The 15,500-nt window shown below is 44.0% G+C and overlaps 1 protein-coding gene across 5 annotated transcripts in view; it reads left to right on the plus strand.

The window, feature by feature from the left end:
* Positions 1–6,524: 6,524 nt before the first annotated feature.
* GPCPD1 (glycerophosphocholine phosphodiesterase 1) overlaps positions 6,525–15,500 on the plus strand; it is a 42,222-nt gene continuing 33,246 nt past the window's right edge. Inside the window, exons 1-2 of one of the 5 annotated variants that reach the window (XM_083856226.1) lie at positions 6,525–6,615; positions 15,108–15,193. In XM_083856226.1, the coding sequence (XP_083712352.1) occupies positions 15,145–15,193 (49 nt within the window). In that variant the 5' untranslated portion in view covers positions 6,525–6,615; positions 15,108–15,144. Of the gene's footprint in view, positions 6,616–7,150; positions 7,243–7,775; positions 7,908–13,856; positions 13,880–15,107; positions 15,194–15,500 lie in introns of those variants that run through there. The other 4 variants (XM_083856224.1, XM_083856225.1, XM_083856227.1 and 1 more) reach the window with 4 other exon arrangements.

The raw sequence follows: 15,500 nt of genomic DNA on the forward strand, positions 1-15,500 counted from the left end.
ATTTATCTGAGGGCTGTCTGTGCTTTATCAGTGCTGCCCATGCACACAGCCTTGGGATCAGGCCAGTACTCCAGCACACTCGGATGTCTTTTGCTCCCATGGCTGAGAGCAGCTGGCCAGGATTTTCAGTGCTTTTCTGTGCGGTTTTTTAGCCGCATAAAAGAGTGTTCACATCAAGCAGCAGGCTGGCTTTGAGTTCTCACTGCCTCATGCCAGCTACAGCCTAGACTTCACAGCTCTTATTTTGCTGCCTTAGGTCCTGTTGGGTCAGTATCCATCCAATACTGCAATAAACTTTGCAGTGTTTCAAGAGTTCACCTGTACTTGTCTGAGGTAAACCTGATAAACCAGTTTTTGCTGCCAGACAAATGCCACACATTGTTCAGCTGCACAATGTGTCTTTTATCACTGATCTTGCATTTTCATACTGCCTGCTCTTAACTTTGAAAGCTTTGACTAAAAGGTAAATGGCAAAGTTGTGAACAGCTTCACATGGGGAGCTGTCAGACTCAGCAAAGGATGTTGTCATCTTTAGAATTACATATACCTGTATCTATCCCCAGAAGTTTGAAAATGAGAGTTCTTTCTTCTTCCCAGCAAGAAGAATAAGAGTCAGAATTACTTAGAAAGCTTTCTTGGTTGTATCTTATGAATCTTATTACATTAAAAAAATAATTATTTTTTTATATTTCCAATGCTGTGGGCAGAATAGAAATGTTTTCTTAACAAGAGTTACTGGCTGAGTACAACAGAGAGAGCTAAGAATACAGAATAAGTGTAAGTGACATGTTCTCACATTTCCCCTCAGAAGTCCACTTTGAGGTGGGTCACCCTCTGTTTTAAACATCAAGTGATAAATCAGCTCGAGCTGCTCTTTGTCACAAAAAGCAGATCCCTAAGAGCTAAGGACAACTCAGCTTCTGCCTGCTGATGCCCTCACTTAAACCAAGACAGCTCCAACATTCATCCAAACTGAATCTGAATTTTCAGCCCACTGACTCAACAGAGCTAATTTCATTAAAAACCAACCAAGTAACCAGCAACAAAACAAAACCCAAAGCAAATAAATCCCGCCCCCCCCCCCCCCACTTTCTGACAGAGAACTGTCCTAGTTCAGTGAACTGTTAGACAAGAGAGAGTACAAAGGGCAGGAGCAGGTTTAGTAGAGTCAAAATGCCACAGCTACATGTTAGGCTGGCTTAAGGCAGGGACACGCTCAACTTCTCCTCAGACTGACCTTTGCTCCTAAGAAAGAAACTGTCTCTGTGGTATGCCTGCATTTCCAGGAACAGCAGTGTGGTAAGCCTTTGGTGTTGCAGTAAACATGGGAATTAATACTTACTTAACTACCATAGGAAGGAGGATGATATTTCAGTCTACTTTTAAAGACTTTGATGTCAATAACAAACTGAAAACTCATTTCTCTGTCATTAGGAGTGTGTGTGGCAGATGGAGGAGAAATGCAAGGGGTGGAGAATGAAAAGGTAACATTTTCCCCTGACTGGATTTGTCCCGTTTACTTTCTTCATATTGGTATATTCAGTAGAGGCATACCTCAAGAAATGTTGAGTCTGGAAGCATAGAGACCCAAGGAACAATAAGTAGCAAATTTCAGGCCCTGTTGGTGTTCACACAGGTCACTGAGGACATCATTTTCTTTTCCCCTGCAAAACATGGGGCACCATCACACCACATTGTAGCTACTCCTTACCTGCAGGATTCAAAGGAAGAACTTGCATCACCACTACTGTTATCTGTCTGAGCATAAAGTTCAACCTCACATTTCATTTAAAACACAAACATGACCTTTGAGAGGGGATTTTAAGTGACAGCACAGTCAAACCTTCCTGCTGTCATAGGAAGCTGTCTCTCCTTATCTTAAGGTGTTCCTCCCAGTTCTTGAGATAAGAAAAAAAGAAGAAATAACATTATCTGTGTCATATTCCACAACTGCTCTTCATTTTCTGACCCTTTTCACTGTCTCTTACATAGTGAAATGAGTACTACTGGTAAAACTGGCATAGGAGTGCAGTTCCAGAGGTAACAAAATGGAGATAGGAACACAGGAAGATTTGTGCAAGAACACAAGAGAACAGCTTATAACTGACATGTAAACAGAGCTAGGAGTTCACAGAACACCAAATATACATGCTAAATGCTCTCATCACCCACCTTACAAAGCTCTAGAGAAGATGACAAAAGCATTAATTCTCACTGAAGAATGTCTTAACTTTCACTTCCACATAAAAATTGGGACTGGGACAATGAAAGGGAGGGCAGAGAAGAAAAATCAAAACTGGGAAAAAAAAAAACAAACCCTAAACAATGCATAAATCAATGTCCCAGCCCTAGAATGGTTTTGGCTGTGAGCCCTTCCAGGGACATCCACAGCTTCCCCCAGCATACAGTGTCCTGCTAACCTCCAGGTAAAGAATCCCCTCCTAACATTTGGTCTAAATTTCCCCTCTTTCAGTTTCAAACCATCCCACCATCACAAAATGCCCTTGTAAAAACTTCCTCTCCAGCGGCTCTGAAGTCCCTAAGGACTGAAAGGGAGTCCAGAGTCTCCTTTAAACCTTATTTTCTCCAAGCTGAAGAATTTCAGCTCTCCCATCTTGTCTCCATAGCAGAGGTGCTCCAGTCTTGTGAGTACCTTCACAGCCTTCTGGACGTGTTCCAACAGGAATTTCTCCCTTTTTCTGTTGGGGACCCCAGAGCTGGACACAGCACTGCAGATGAGGTCTCTGCTGACTCCTCCACAGAAAAAATTTCATTATTCTACACCACAGTAAACATTACAGACAAAATGCCATTGTACAATGAGCAATTTTTCTAATAATCTTTTCTCATCAGTCTCCCTGAGACCAGGAGGTTTTTGTTATGCTGACAGCATGGCTCTTTCTTGATATTTTTCACATCCCTTAGCATCACTTTTCTTTAGTGCCCATAAACTGTTCAGATTTCACATTAGGTAGTGATACAGCAATATTCTCAGTGCCACAGAAAAGGTCAGAAGTGTATTTTCAACCCTAAGTGATTCTACAAAAGATTAAAGCACATTAATTTGACACTGCATGCCTGATGCTGTGCCTTCATTTGCACAGTTTCACCAGCTATTTTTATTCACAATTACCCACCAGACCCAGAACAACTGCAGAACAATCAAGTGCAGTAAAATAAGGAGCAAAATTCATCTGAATATTCAGCTGTCATCAGCAAAACCAGATTGCTAGAACCCAATGCATAGTGTGAAAGAGGAGGCACAGCTGTAATTTGATGTTCACAATCTCTATTCTAATTCTAATCTCTATAGCTACTTGCAGTATCAATGAAGCTTGATTATAGGTTGAATCTATAATTCTGGCAGCTGAAGAAAATATTCCATTGGCTGCAGAAATAGACAAAAAATCTTCAAGGCATTTACTAGTGCCTTTTTAGTATATCATATTAACCATATCATATTAACCACATCAATAATAACTTATGTTATATATTATATAATTTATATAATATAAAATACATTTAATATATATTCTATATGTAATATATATACCATAAACTATATATTTTATATATATGAATAAATTTTAATATAGAAATATACTTCGTATATAAAATATATCTTTTGTATTTTATATACTTTACATATAAAATATATTTTATATATTTTATATTATATGCTTTGCCAGTGTATTGTAAACATCAACCCCAACCACTTATTTCCTCCACTTGGGCAAGTATTTTTCCCATTATTTATCAAAATCACTGCAGTCCCACCGGGATCCACATCTCAGCAAGGGAACAGCTAGAGGGCAGGTTGTCCATGAACCTTTAGCAGCTTCTTTTGGCTCTTTCACTCCTGTTTTGGGACTTCATCACTACAGCATCACTGCCAGAACAAAGACAGAACGTTTTACCCTCTGGTTAAGTATTAGCAATTCTCATTCACCTTGTTATTTTTTATTGAATAAGAAAACACATTTTCCAACAGGTGCACACAGGGTTTAAATAGAATTTGTGCTTGGCCACTGGAAACAGATCTCATAACCTTGTCTTTCTTGTCTTTTGCAAACAGCACCTCAATTCAATGCAGGTTTTAGAATATAAAACCCATTTCCCTTGGGTTTTAAAATTTTTTTCTTTTTTTTTTAATGACAGAAGATCATCCACCTTAACTTTTCAGACAGACATTCAAGAAGAGTTCTATAAATTGATCCACGTGCTCTAATTACTGTACAGTTTTATGGGCTCTTAAAGAGTAGCTGAGACTTGTTTGCTGCATCATGGCAAAGTCTGAGCTTATCTGACCCGGCCATATTGAAGCAACTCCTTAGGGAGGAAAAAAAGAAAGTGTGCTGGCAAGCTTAATTAAACGTAGACTTTTCTTCAGGTTAAGTCAGTCAACATAAAACAGTATTTTCCATCCTACCCTTTTCCTACTTGCTCCACGCTGATCTTTAATAAAATGAACACATGAGTATTTCTTGAATCCATTCAGGGCCTAAATTGTAACTTTTAGCTGCAGTGAATTATGGAAAGAAATTAAATATTAGTTTGACAAAATAAAGTGGGGGTTTTTTGTTGTTGTTGTTGTTTTTTTTTTTTTTTTTTTTTTTTTTAATTAACACCAGGGTTGAATGAGCTCAAGTGTTACATTTCTAGTTTTTAACAAAAAATTAATGGTACAATTTTATAATATGCCTGGCATGACATCAAACTTTTGAAAAATTTAACACACCAAACCATGTTTGAAAGCATTCAATTCTATCCTTGCTTTACAACAAATTCCTTGAACTAATAAATCTTAAAAGCAGGGAAGAGAAAACAAGTAGACAATTGCTTTTCTAAATACTGTTCTCTAAAGTTTCTTTATTCTCTTTGTTCACTCAGTAATGAAAACACCTGGAAAAGTGATGGCTCCTAATGTTTTCCTAAATACCGAGGGTTTCTAACTAGAATACTTCACACCTGTGTTTAACAAGGGAATCACTTCCCAACAAGCACTTTCCACCAACACTCCCTCCTCCTTACCCAGAGGAATTCCTCTTATCTTTTTCACTTAAAAATAGGTTGTTTTTAGCTATAATTTCCTTATAATTTCCATTCCCCCTACCTTTCTTTCTTTGTTGCTTGCAACAGAGAGACCTCAGCAGTTTAGATGCATTACACACTTTTCTGATATACAGCATCAAATCTTAACATTAATTTTCCCCACAACACCCAGTGGAATGTCACAAATTACATATAAACGCAGCTAGATCTGCGGGGCATGAATAAATGGAAAATAGTCCTCTATTTAAATGGCAGGTTGAGGGACAACAACATGTTACAGCATTCCTGTAACAGCGCTAACTCCCAACACAAGACAGGATAAATTGTTTCTCTGCACAGAGTGAGGTGAAATTATCCATAGCTCAGCTACAACACAAAAACACAGAGAAAAGCAGTTTCTCTTTATCTGCTAACACGTTGTTGGGTGAGTTCCAGCGGGCCACCCTTATTGTCATAAAATCTGGTCTCAGGGAGGCCGCGAGGTTGTGGCCCCAAATGCAGCAACACCTTTTAGAGCAGCAAAAGAAGACTCCCTGAGGTCTCCACACAACATCTATCCGGAAACAAACGTAAATATCACACTTATATTCTGCCTGCAGCTTCAAAGGTGCGGCGTGGGCATTCCCACTTTGTTTTGCCTTGGCACCATCACCATGCAGGTGTGGTTTTGGTGTAGCGTGAACGACAGGCCTTTAGTTCGTGTGGCCGAGGGTGGGGGCAACCAGGCGTGGGCAGAGAAAGAGACAGAGCCTGCCCAAGAGCAGGGGGTGCCCCCGGGAAGCCCGGGATGTGTCGGGAGCAGGGGAGCACGCTGGCTCCTGTCACCCTGAATTTCAGTGGGGACAGGGGCTGAAGCCTAAAGGCAGGGCTGGGACACCCACACGGGCCTGGCCTCAGGGAGGCACACAGGGACAAATGGCCACCGTCAAAACAAGGGAGGGCAAAGCCCCTGAATAAAGGCATAGCTCCTGCCCCCTTATACCACAAAACATAAAGAAACCAAAAGCATCGTGCCCTCGGGGCCATAGGCTTACAGCCAGCTCAAAAGCATAAGGAAACAGAGCTCCTTATCCTTAGGGCAGCCCTTACACTCCCAGCCTGGGTACGGAGGGCATGGACTGAGGTGAGGGTGACCTTAAAGAGCGTGAGGATGACAGCAGGAGCCTAGCCCGCCTCAGCAAAGCCATTATCTTGTTCTCACAAGAGCCATCCCCTCACCCCCGGGCCCCTGTGGGACCGCGCTCCCCTAAACGCTCCCTCCGCCCTCAGCGCCGAGCCTTTTCAAGGGAACGGCGCGCGCCCCTCCCGCCCGGCTCTGATTGGCTGGGGCGGGAGAGGGGGCGGGATCGGGCCCGCGGAGCGACGCGTCAGCCGGGCGCGTCACGTGGGCGCCCCCTCCCCGGCGCGCTCCGGGGGCTGCTGGATCCGGCCGCCGCCACGCCGCCCCTGCCCCCGCCTCTCCCCCGCGCTGTCAGCGGCCCCGGGCAGGCCAAGAGGAGCCCGGGCAGCGCCGCTCACAGCCCCGCACCAAGGGCTGGGCAGCTGGCTGCAGCGCTCGGCCAGGTCAGTGCACGCCAGCAGGCGAGGGGGCGCGGGGCCAGCGGGAGTCCGGTAGGGGTGGGTAGTGGCGGTGGCGGCGGCAAGGAGCGGTCGGTGCGCGCTCCTGAGGAGGTCTTGGGGGCTGGAGGGGGTTGGGTCGCGCTGCGTTGTCGGGAGAGCGCTGGGGGAGCAGCGCCGCGCTCTCTGAGGAAGATACCGGGGCAATGGCGCGGGGTGCTTGGTGCTTGGCCCGCGGAAGAGGCGGGTAGGGCAGAGCTCCCCCGCCGTGCGCGGGCGGCCATAAGCCGCCCCCAAAGCCCCGGTGCCCTTGGGAGCCCACCCGCGGCTGCCCCCGCTCCCCTTTGCTCCCCGCGGCTCCCGCAGCCCCGCCCCGGCCCCGCCGCTCTCGAGGAACGGGCCCGCCCCCCGGCCCTTCCCGCGCTCCCATTGGCCACGGCGGGGCCGCGGGCGCGCTCACGTGGCCGGCGGGGGGCGGCTGGAACCGGTTGGGGCCGCGCCGCCCCCTCCCCTCCCCACCCCCGTCGGGCGGCCCCGGGCGGCGGCGGCGGCAGGAGGGGCCGAGCCCGGGCTGCACCGTCCGCAGCCCCGCACAGCGCCGGCCGGGGCCGGAGCCACGCTCCGCTCACACAGGTCAGTCAGTCGGCGCCGCGTGTGGCGGTGGCGGAGGGGACGGTTGGTGCTTCTGAACAGGGGCTGTTGGAGCCCTGTGCGGAGGGAGCGCTGAGGGAGCGGCGCCGCGTCCCCGCAGGAGCGGGCGGCGGTGCTTTGTCTGAGAGGATGTGGTGGAGGAGCGCGTCCTCCGGGGACCTCCCTCAGGTCGCGTCACGCTCGGGTTCCCTGCGGGGCAGGAAGAGCGCGGCTCCGGGGGCGGCCGCGGTGCTGCCCGGGGGTGCCGCGCTGGGGGCGCTGCGGGCACATCGCCCTCCCGGCCGGTCCCCGCCTGTCCCCGCCGGCGCCGCGGGCTCGGGGGGCTGCGGGCCGGCCGCTCTGTTTGTTTACGTCGCTGCCCGGAGCCCTGGCCCGGGGCGGTCCCGCGGTGCCGCATTATGCAAGCGGCGGGCCGGGGCGGGCCTGGGGACGTGGCGCGCCGCCCCCGCCGGGCTCTGCTGCGGGCGGCGCCGTGCGGGGCACCGGGGAACCCTCGCTCCGGGCCCCGCCGCCTCTGCCGGGAGTGTGCGCTGCGCTGTTCTTTGTCTTGGCTCGGCGCTGGATGGAGGAACACGGCGGTGATGCTGCCGGCTCGCGGTTTGGTGTTACTGATCGCATAGGCGCTAGCTAGGCGGCTCGGGTTTAAGGTGAACTTTAAAAGTTGATCTGTTACCTGCACCCTAACCAGGCACGGATTCAGTTTTCCGTTTTTCTCTTTTTCCTTTTAAGTTAATAGCTTGTCTTGTTAGCGTTAGTGTTTTAATTTATCAGAGCATGCAGTGTTAGATGGAGATTAGCCTTCAGAATGTTAGATGGAGGTTAGCCTTCAGCATGTTTTAAATGTTAATGGCAGGGTGAAATAGTTGATAAGTAGAATTGTTTTCTCATATATATTTCTGTTCTAGCACTGCTTCCTGTGAAATAACTGTGTAAGATGTGAAAAAATAGGAGAAGGCTGTTGGTGTTGGATAGACACTGGTAGCCTAAGCTGCCACGTAATTAATCTTTCAGCAAAGCACGTAGCCCCTCAACAGAATGGATTCAGGCTTTGGAAACCCGTTAAAAAGTGATTTGTTGAGAGCTGTGGGGAACATTATACCTTTTATTTGTCCAAGTCATTCCTAAGTGAGGAATGTTAGTGCGATCACAGAGAGCGAAATTACTCCCTGCCTAAGATCTTGTCAGCCTTACGTTGATAATAAACAACGTTTCAGGAAAGAGGAATCACGCTGCTCTGTTTCACTCACAAACTGTGCCCCAGCTGTTTCCTGTTTCAAAAACTTTGCAGAACTGCTTTGGCATAGCTGAGGCAGAGGAGTCTGTCTCACGGACAGGTATTTGCCAAATGCTGAAAACAATTAACTTTTACTTAAAACAGAGCAGATATATTGTGAGTGAGAGAGGGGTCTTGTGTTTGATTACCACGCCTGTCTTGGCCCCACGCATGGGGAGCTAAATTGATACAGAAAATATAATCCTCAAGATATTAACGTGATGTAATTTCAGTGGAATCACTTGGGCTTTGCTGCTTTCTAAATGTCAGCACAAGCCTGTTGGTAATATTTCAGCCTTTGAATCAGAACGGGATGTCCAGATCTTCTGTACAAGTTTGTTTGCTGTCCAGTATTAGCACTGCAATGCAGGAGGAGAGACCTGCTGACTTTCTGCTCGTCCTTGCTCCTGCAGTCAAGGTGCAGCAGGGGGGGAAAGGAGGGGGCAGGAAGAACCCTGTCGTTGTTTGATTGAATATCAAGGAGTTGATGCTGTAATGCTGTTTCTAAAATTAATTCTCTCCCAGTTGTTAGAGGGAATGCCCTTACAAATATATCCTCTGACGCTGTTCTAAAACCCAGGTGTCGTCAACCACTGTTACATAATTTTCTTGCATGTCTAATTTGTTGCATTAGATGTATTCTGTAATATCTGATACCTCAGGAACCAACCACAAGCAACAAAATCTGTTGATTGATCATACCACGAGATTAACCAGATGTGACATGTTATCTTTGGAATATCACAGCCTGTGTCTTGGGCTCACATCTCTTTGTTCAGCACAGCAGCAGATCTGATGCACGGTGGGTTTTCTATTGCTGTGTGTACCTTTTAAGGAGGTAAAATCTGAGCACGGTACCTTCTCCAGCAGTGCTGGGCTGTGCTCACATTCATGGCTCATGAGGGAGGCTGCAAGGGGTGCTCTGTGTCAGCCCCAGAGCTGCCAGCGTGTCCTCCCAGCTGGCAAACGCCTTGGCTGGGACTGTGGCACCTTTCCCCTGCTTCAGCCTGGAGCTGGGCTCTCCTTGGTGTTCACACATCTTGGGAGTCTCTTCCCTTAAGGCGGAAAACGTCAGCTCAAAAAGCAAAAATACTCCTGCCTTCTAGTCCTCGCTGATTTTATCTTTATATGCAAGAAATGGGGAGATATTTTGAAATAATCGAGCATGATTGCTTTTTGGATTGTGCACTTTCAGGACTGTGCACCACGACCTGTGATGAAATGTGCGCTGGCATTATGAAAGATCCTGTTTGTGCATAGATGGTGCTGGTGGGTTGACCTTGGCTGCTGCCAGTTGCCCATCAGGCAGCTCTGTCACTCCTCTCCTCAGGGGGAGAAAGGTGGAAAAAGCCTCAGGGGTCAAGGTAGAGGCAGTTTAATAATGCAAAAAGAATTTCTGCAGAAGCAAGGGGAAACAGAAGATTTTATTCTCTATTTAGGGAAGCAGAGTTTCATTATGTGTAGGGGTTGCTGTGGAAGACAAATGTCTTAAATATCAAATACCTTTCTTTCTTTTAGCTTTTTATTTCATTATATATATATATATATATATATATTTAATCTGTCAATTTCTGAGCAGATGCCATCTGCTAAGGAATGTCCCTTTGGTCATTTTGGGTCACCTGCCCTGGCTGTGTCTCCTCCCAGGCTGTTGCCCACCCGCAGCCTCCTGGTGATAGTGAGGAATGTTGGAGAGACAGCAGGGAAAACTCTGCTGTGTTATCCACACCTTTGTAGCTGCCAGCACAAAGCACAGCACTGTCAGGGCTGTTGTAGGGAAAATTAACTCCATCTCAGCCAGACCCAGTGCAACCTAACTAGGCAAATTCAGTAACAGAGCAGGCAGAAGTAATCTTACACTAAAAATCAGGTGTTTGAAAGCACTGAAATGCATTTCAGGAATTTTGTGGCACCTGTGTACTTAGCTGTTCCATTTTAGTTGTCTAATAACCTTTAAAAATCCCATTAAAAAAAAAAAAAAGATACTTTGTAAGCTGTATTTTTCATCTCATTGGAAAAATCTGTGCTGTGTATTATCCTGTCATTTTTAAATGTAATGTTACCCAAGAGAGTTTTGAGTTGATAGCTTTGCATCAGAATTTTTTACCATTAGCAAAAATTACTTTTTTCATCTCTTTTCTTTTAGCTTTCTATCTCTTTATTAGATAGAGTTTGGTGGCTTTTTGTGGGGAGAGAAGAAGTGTGACACTTTGGTGTCAGTCTGATACTTTTTGGCTTTCTTACCAGCATGTTGCCAAATTCTGATTATCATTAATGGATGTGCTAAGTGTAAGCAGCCATTCTGCAGCCCTTACAGTCAACTTGGAGTTGACAAAATCAGCTTTTCATTCAGATCTGTCAAGATAGTTGCTGTTCCCTGCCTAATTTTGAAAGCTCTCTGTCCATGCAACAAAGTTTGAGGCCTTCAGGCTTATAAGCCTCCACAATTAAGAAAAAATGCAGTTGTACTTCAAGCCTGCCCTTGGACCACTAGAATCAGAGCCTCAGATCTGTCCAAGTTGCTATTAAAAATATCAGTTTTATTCAATAGGGAGCAGGTAATTTGGCTTCATGGCTGCTATGAATTTTTATGGCTCTGGAATTTGTTCAGAGTTTGTCAGATAGGCTGTTATATCCCAGGATTGCCTCAGATTACCTGCTGTGTATTTAGCTAATCCTGAAAAAACACATAAGATATGGTACAGCAAGCAGCCAGCACCTCTGAAATCATACTGGAAAGGTTGGGGAAATTAAGGGCAGGGCAGAATAATCCACTAAAACAGAGGGGTTTTAGTGTATCACCAGATCTGTAAGCCCAAAGGTTCAAATGAACTTCAAGATTTGAATTAATGAAGTCCCTGTCCTGGTATATTTTTAACTACAATCAAAAAATATTTTGTTTCTTTCCCATCCACCATGACCTTTATTACCTCATTTTTAATAGTTGATTGTGTTATGTCATCTTTTCTTTCTTACCTGCATTTTCTATTAGTTCTCTTTTAGAATCAGGCAGGGGAGAGTTGGGATTTCCTGTTCTTTTCTTCCTGTTCATGTTGGGTGTTGCTGGTTTTTTGTTGTTTTTTTTGTTGTTGTTGTTTTGTTTTGTTTTGTTTTTTGATTTTTTTGGGGGGGTTTTGTGGGTCTAGTTTTTTTGTTTGATTTGGTTTGGGTTTTTTTTTTTAGTGAAGTGCTGTGTGATCTGTCTTTCCTGTGAGGAAAACTGATTCAAGTGTCCACTGCTTTTTTTCACGTGGTTGTGGTCTGTAAAAGCTGACCAAAAAGAGGGAGGAAGTGTTATATAGGAAGAGGAGCAATTGTTTTTCACCCAGGTTGGCATCTGGATGGCTGTTGCTGAAGTAGATGTGAATTCAGATTTATTACTTTGGGACTCAGTAAATTCAGATTTGTTACTTTTGGACTCAGAGGTTGTTTAAAAAGGGTTGTTGCACAAGGATTTCTAGTTTGTAAATCTGCTCAATGGTTTTTATTAATACTTGCTGATCAGGAAGTGCTCATCATTTTTAAAATAACTGTTACAATTTACTTCCATTCCCCATAGCTGTTATGACATGACCCCTCTGAGCTGAGGATTCTTTGCATTCTCCTAAAAATCCATCATTACAGGAGTGGGGAGCAAAAGGGGATTTTGCTAATTCTTTGCCAGCTTCTTTGGTTCAGCAGTGCTGAAAATCTGAAGGAAGGAACATCCCATTTCAGGGATGCCTGACACTTAGAGGTCAGAGGATTTGATTGTTAAAGCTTGCCATTCCCCTTTGGGAATTAAATTACTGTCTCTTTTCAGGAACCATCAGTAACTAGACAGCTAAACTTAGGCTGTTTTTTTTTTTTCTTCTTCCCCCCAAAATAAAATGGTTTTGTATCATGCCTTGAAAGCACAGCCTGCTTTTATAAGTGCATTATAATATACCACATAGGCTTGATTCCTTAACAAAAAGCAAACCTGTTTTTTCCTTGCTGTGTGTTGGCATTCAGTGCTCTGCTAGCAAAGATATTTTTTCAGAATGAGGGCTGGTACTTTGACCCTAAATATAAGTGCAATACCTGTACCTGCAGTTCTGCTAGAAAAAAACATGCCTTAGCATTGTGAAGTGGAATTTTTCTTTTCTTCATATACATTCCTTGGGTAGGTTGAGTAGGTTTTTGAGATAAAATGCATTTTGGGTAGAATTTTGGCAATTTTGCATGGTCAGTTTATCAAAATCTCCTTACAACTGGCTACTGCTATATAGAAAAGTAAAATTATTTCCCTAGGCAGTTTAGAAAAGCTCACACCTGTCTTGCAAGTAGGAACGCAGAATTTTAAAAGATTGGCTGAAAGCTTTATTTAAGAGGAGTTTGGTTGATTCTCTAGGAGCAGTTGGGTAGTTAGCTGATTTGCAGTAGGACACATGCTGGTTTTGGTGAAGCTTAATTTTGAGTTGTTGCATTTGCTTTGGAAACAGCTTGAGGTTTTTTGTTTTTGTGGTTTTTTGTTTTTTTTTTTTTTTTTTTTTTTTTTTTTTTTTTTTTTTTTTTTTTTTTTTTTTGTGGTTTGGTGTTTTTTTGTTGTTTTTATTTTTGGCAAGCCAAAAGCATATTCTTGCTTTGGGGAACAGAGTGCACACGTCAGCTTTTACCTTCCTGCTTTGGAGAGTTTTGCAAGGCATTTTTGCCTACTGCATTTCCCCTTTGGCTCCTGTGGCCTTTCAGTTAAAGGCAGCTCAAGCAGGAACATTTGGTGAACACAGCCAAGCCCCTGACTACTCTGTCATCATAAATGCACACTGGTAATTTATATTCTCTATGTTATACTGAGATTTTTTTTGTCATATTAGACCAGTTTCGTGAGTCCAGTCTTAGTTTCAGCACTGAAAGGTGCTGTGCTTTCCTGTCTATAAATAACTGCTAAAAACAAGTGTTAGAATGTGTCACTTAACACATACAGTGACTAATGACACACACGTGAGAAAGTTCCTAAAGGCCGTGCCCTGCATGGAATTCCTGTTTATCAGCTCTGCTTATTTCTAGCTTCAGTAGTCTGGGATTTCATCATCTGCAGAATGATAGAATTTGTGAAAGACAAGTGCAGAATTGGAATATGTCACCAGAAACCTTTATATTTCTGGGTTTTTTTCTCTCATTTTAGTACTGAAAAGTCATCTTCCTGGACATGGAGAGAGAAAATAAGGGAGGAGAAAAAGGAATGTAGAGTAAAGGCAGTTGCAGTTACAATAGGAATAGAGGAGGAGAGTTATAATTGAGAGGAAGAGGAGGAGAGGATCCAGAAGAAACAATTCTGCAGGTTCAATAGCTGCAGTTACATTCTAAGTGCCCACAAGGAATGAGGTTTGATGATGATGAGCTTCTTTTCCCCCTCCTGTTTGGTATCTGACTATCTTTTGCTTTCAAGGCATATTTAACTGTCCTGTGCCCTTTGAAGGCAAGGGCTTTCGCCTTGTAGCAGTAGTAGTAGTAATGAAAATTGGCAAATTTTTCTTCAGTGTTGTTAGTTCTTCCTGAGTTTGTTATAAAAAAACTGCTGACCAAGACTGTGCTGAAATAAAGTGCTATTTGTCTTGTTCAAAAATAGCAATAGTAACATTCTACTTCCTTGGTTAAAAAAAAAAACAAACCCAAACAATAAGGAAAAAAAAAAAAAAGCTCCCGACACTGATGTAAAGAACTGGATTAATTGAAACCATTTATTCTGTATATAATTAGTATAATTATTTATTAGCCCATGTCCAGATGGACATACTTGGGTGATGACAGTTTAACAACATCCATACTGGACTTTCCTATGCTTGCTGCTTTTGTAAATAATATAAAAGGATGTGATGCATCAATGGTGTTTCTGCTGTAATGGTGAGAGTGGGGTTCTGCCAGTTTGCACTCAGTCAAGGTGTTGTGTATTGAGGAGAAAATTGGGGCAGAGTCAGTCTGACAGCTGCTGTCCTGGCTAAAGGCAGTCCCTCCCTGCTGTGCTCCTTTGGATCAAAGACTGCCTGGTGCTTCCAGCTGCTCCTGGTTCTTCCTGTGAAATCCTGGAAGTCGGGGAGCAGAGCCTGCAGGGCTGGACAAGTGACAGCAGAGGGATGTCATCTATTGTGGTTTATTCCCCTTTTTCTTCAAGGTGGTTGTGCTCCACTTTGAAAACTTTCTTGTGCTTTGTAGAGGTTGCTGAAGAACAGCACAGATGAGACAGGAGTTACTGTTTGCCAAGGGTCATAATCTTATATCTCTTAAAACCTCCCAAGGGCTGCCTTGGAAGCAAAATTAGTCAAAAAGAGAGTTTGGAAAAAATCTCAGCTGAAGATTGATAAATGCTGCAGGATGCTGACACTTGCATGTGGTGTTTGATGAAGGAGTCTTTTTCTTGTGGCAGTGTTGCAGCTGAATGCTGTTTTCTGGCTGCAGCTGCTTTTAAAGAGCTTTCTGCTTCTGCTGCTCACTCAAACAGTAATATCACAAGTGCTTGCTTCCCTGTCAGGGGTGAGATTTCTGTTTTACTTAAAACAGCAACAAATGTAGCAATTGTTCCTCAAATTAATGTCTTTTTTTTCTCCCACTATAGGAGATTTCAACTATCCCAAGACAAAAGTTCTGCAGAAATGACCTCTTGTCAAGTCACTTTTAATGTCAGAGGTTTATCAGCACCAGGTACTCAAATCATTCTTTCTCCTTTTTGGTTGATGTAGGAGAAAACTTAATAGAGTGTTCAAAGTTTGTCTTGTTTGTTTTCCTCAGAGATGGAAGATCATGTCAATTTAAGTATAAACATGATAAATCATTGTAGAATATATTAAGACATTTCATCTATGAATTTGAAAACGAGAGTTGGGAAATAAATTTAACCTTTTTCTCCAGCAAAAATTTCATGATCTGCTAAAGATTTTAATGCTGACAGAAATGGTTAGGATTGGTTTAAGATCTTCTCTCTGCAATATCTTTTTATTCCCTGGAAACA

The sequence above is a fragment of the Zosterops lateralis genome, assembly GCF_965231275.1.
Source record: "Zosterops lateralis genome assembly, chromosome: 3".
NCBI lineage: Eukaryota > Metazoa > Chordata > Aves > Passeriformes > Zosteropidae > Zosterops > Zosterops lateralis.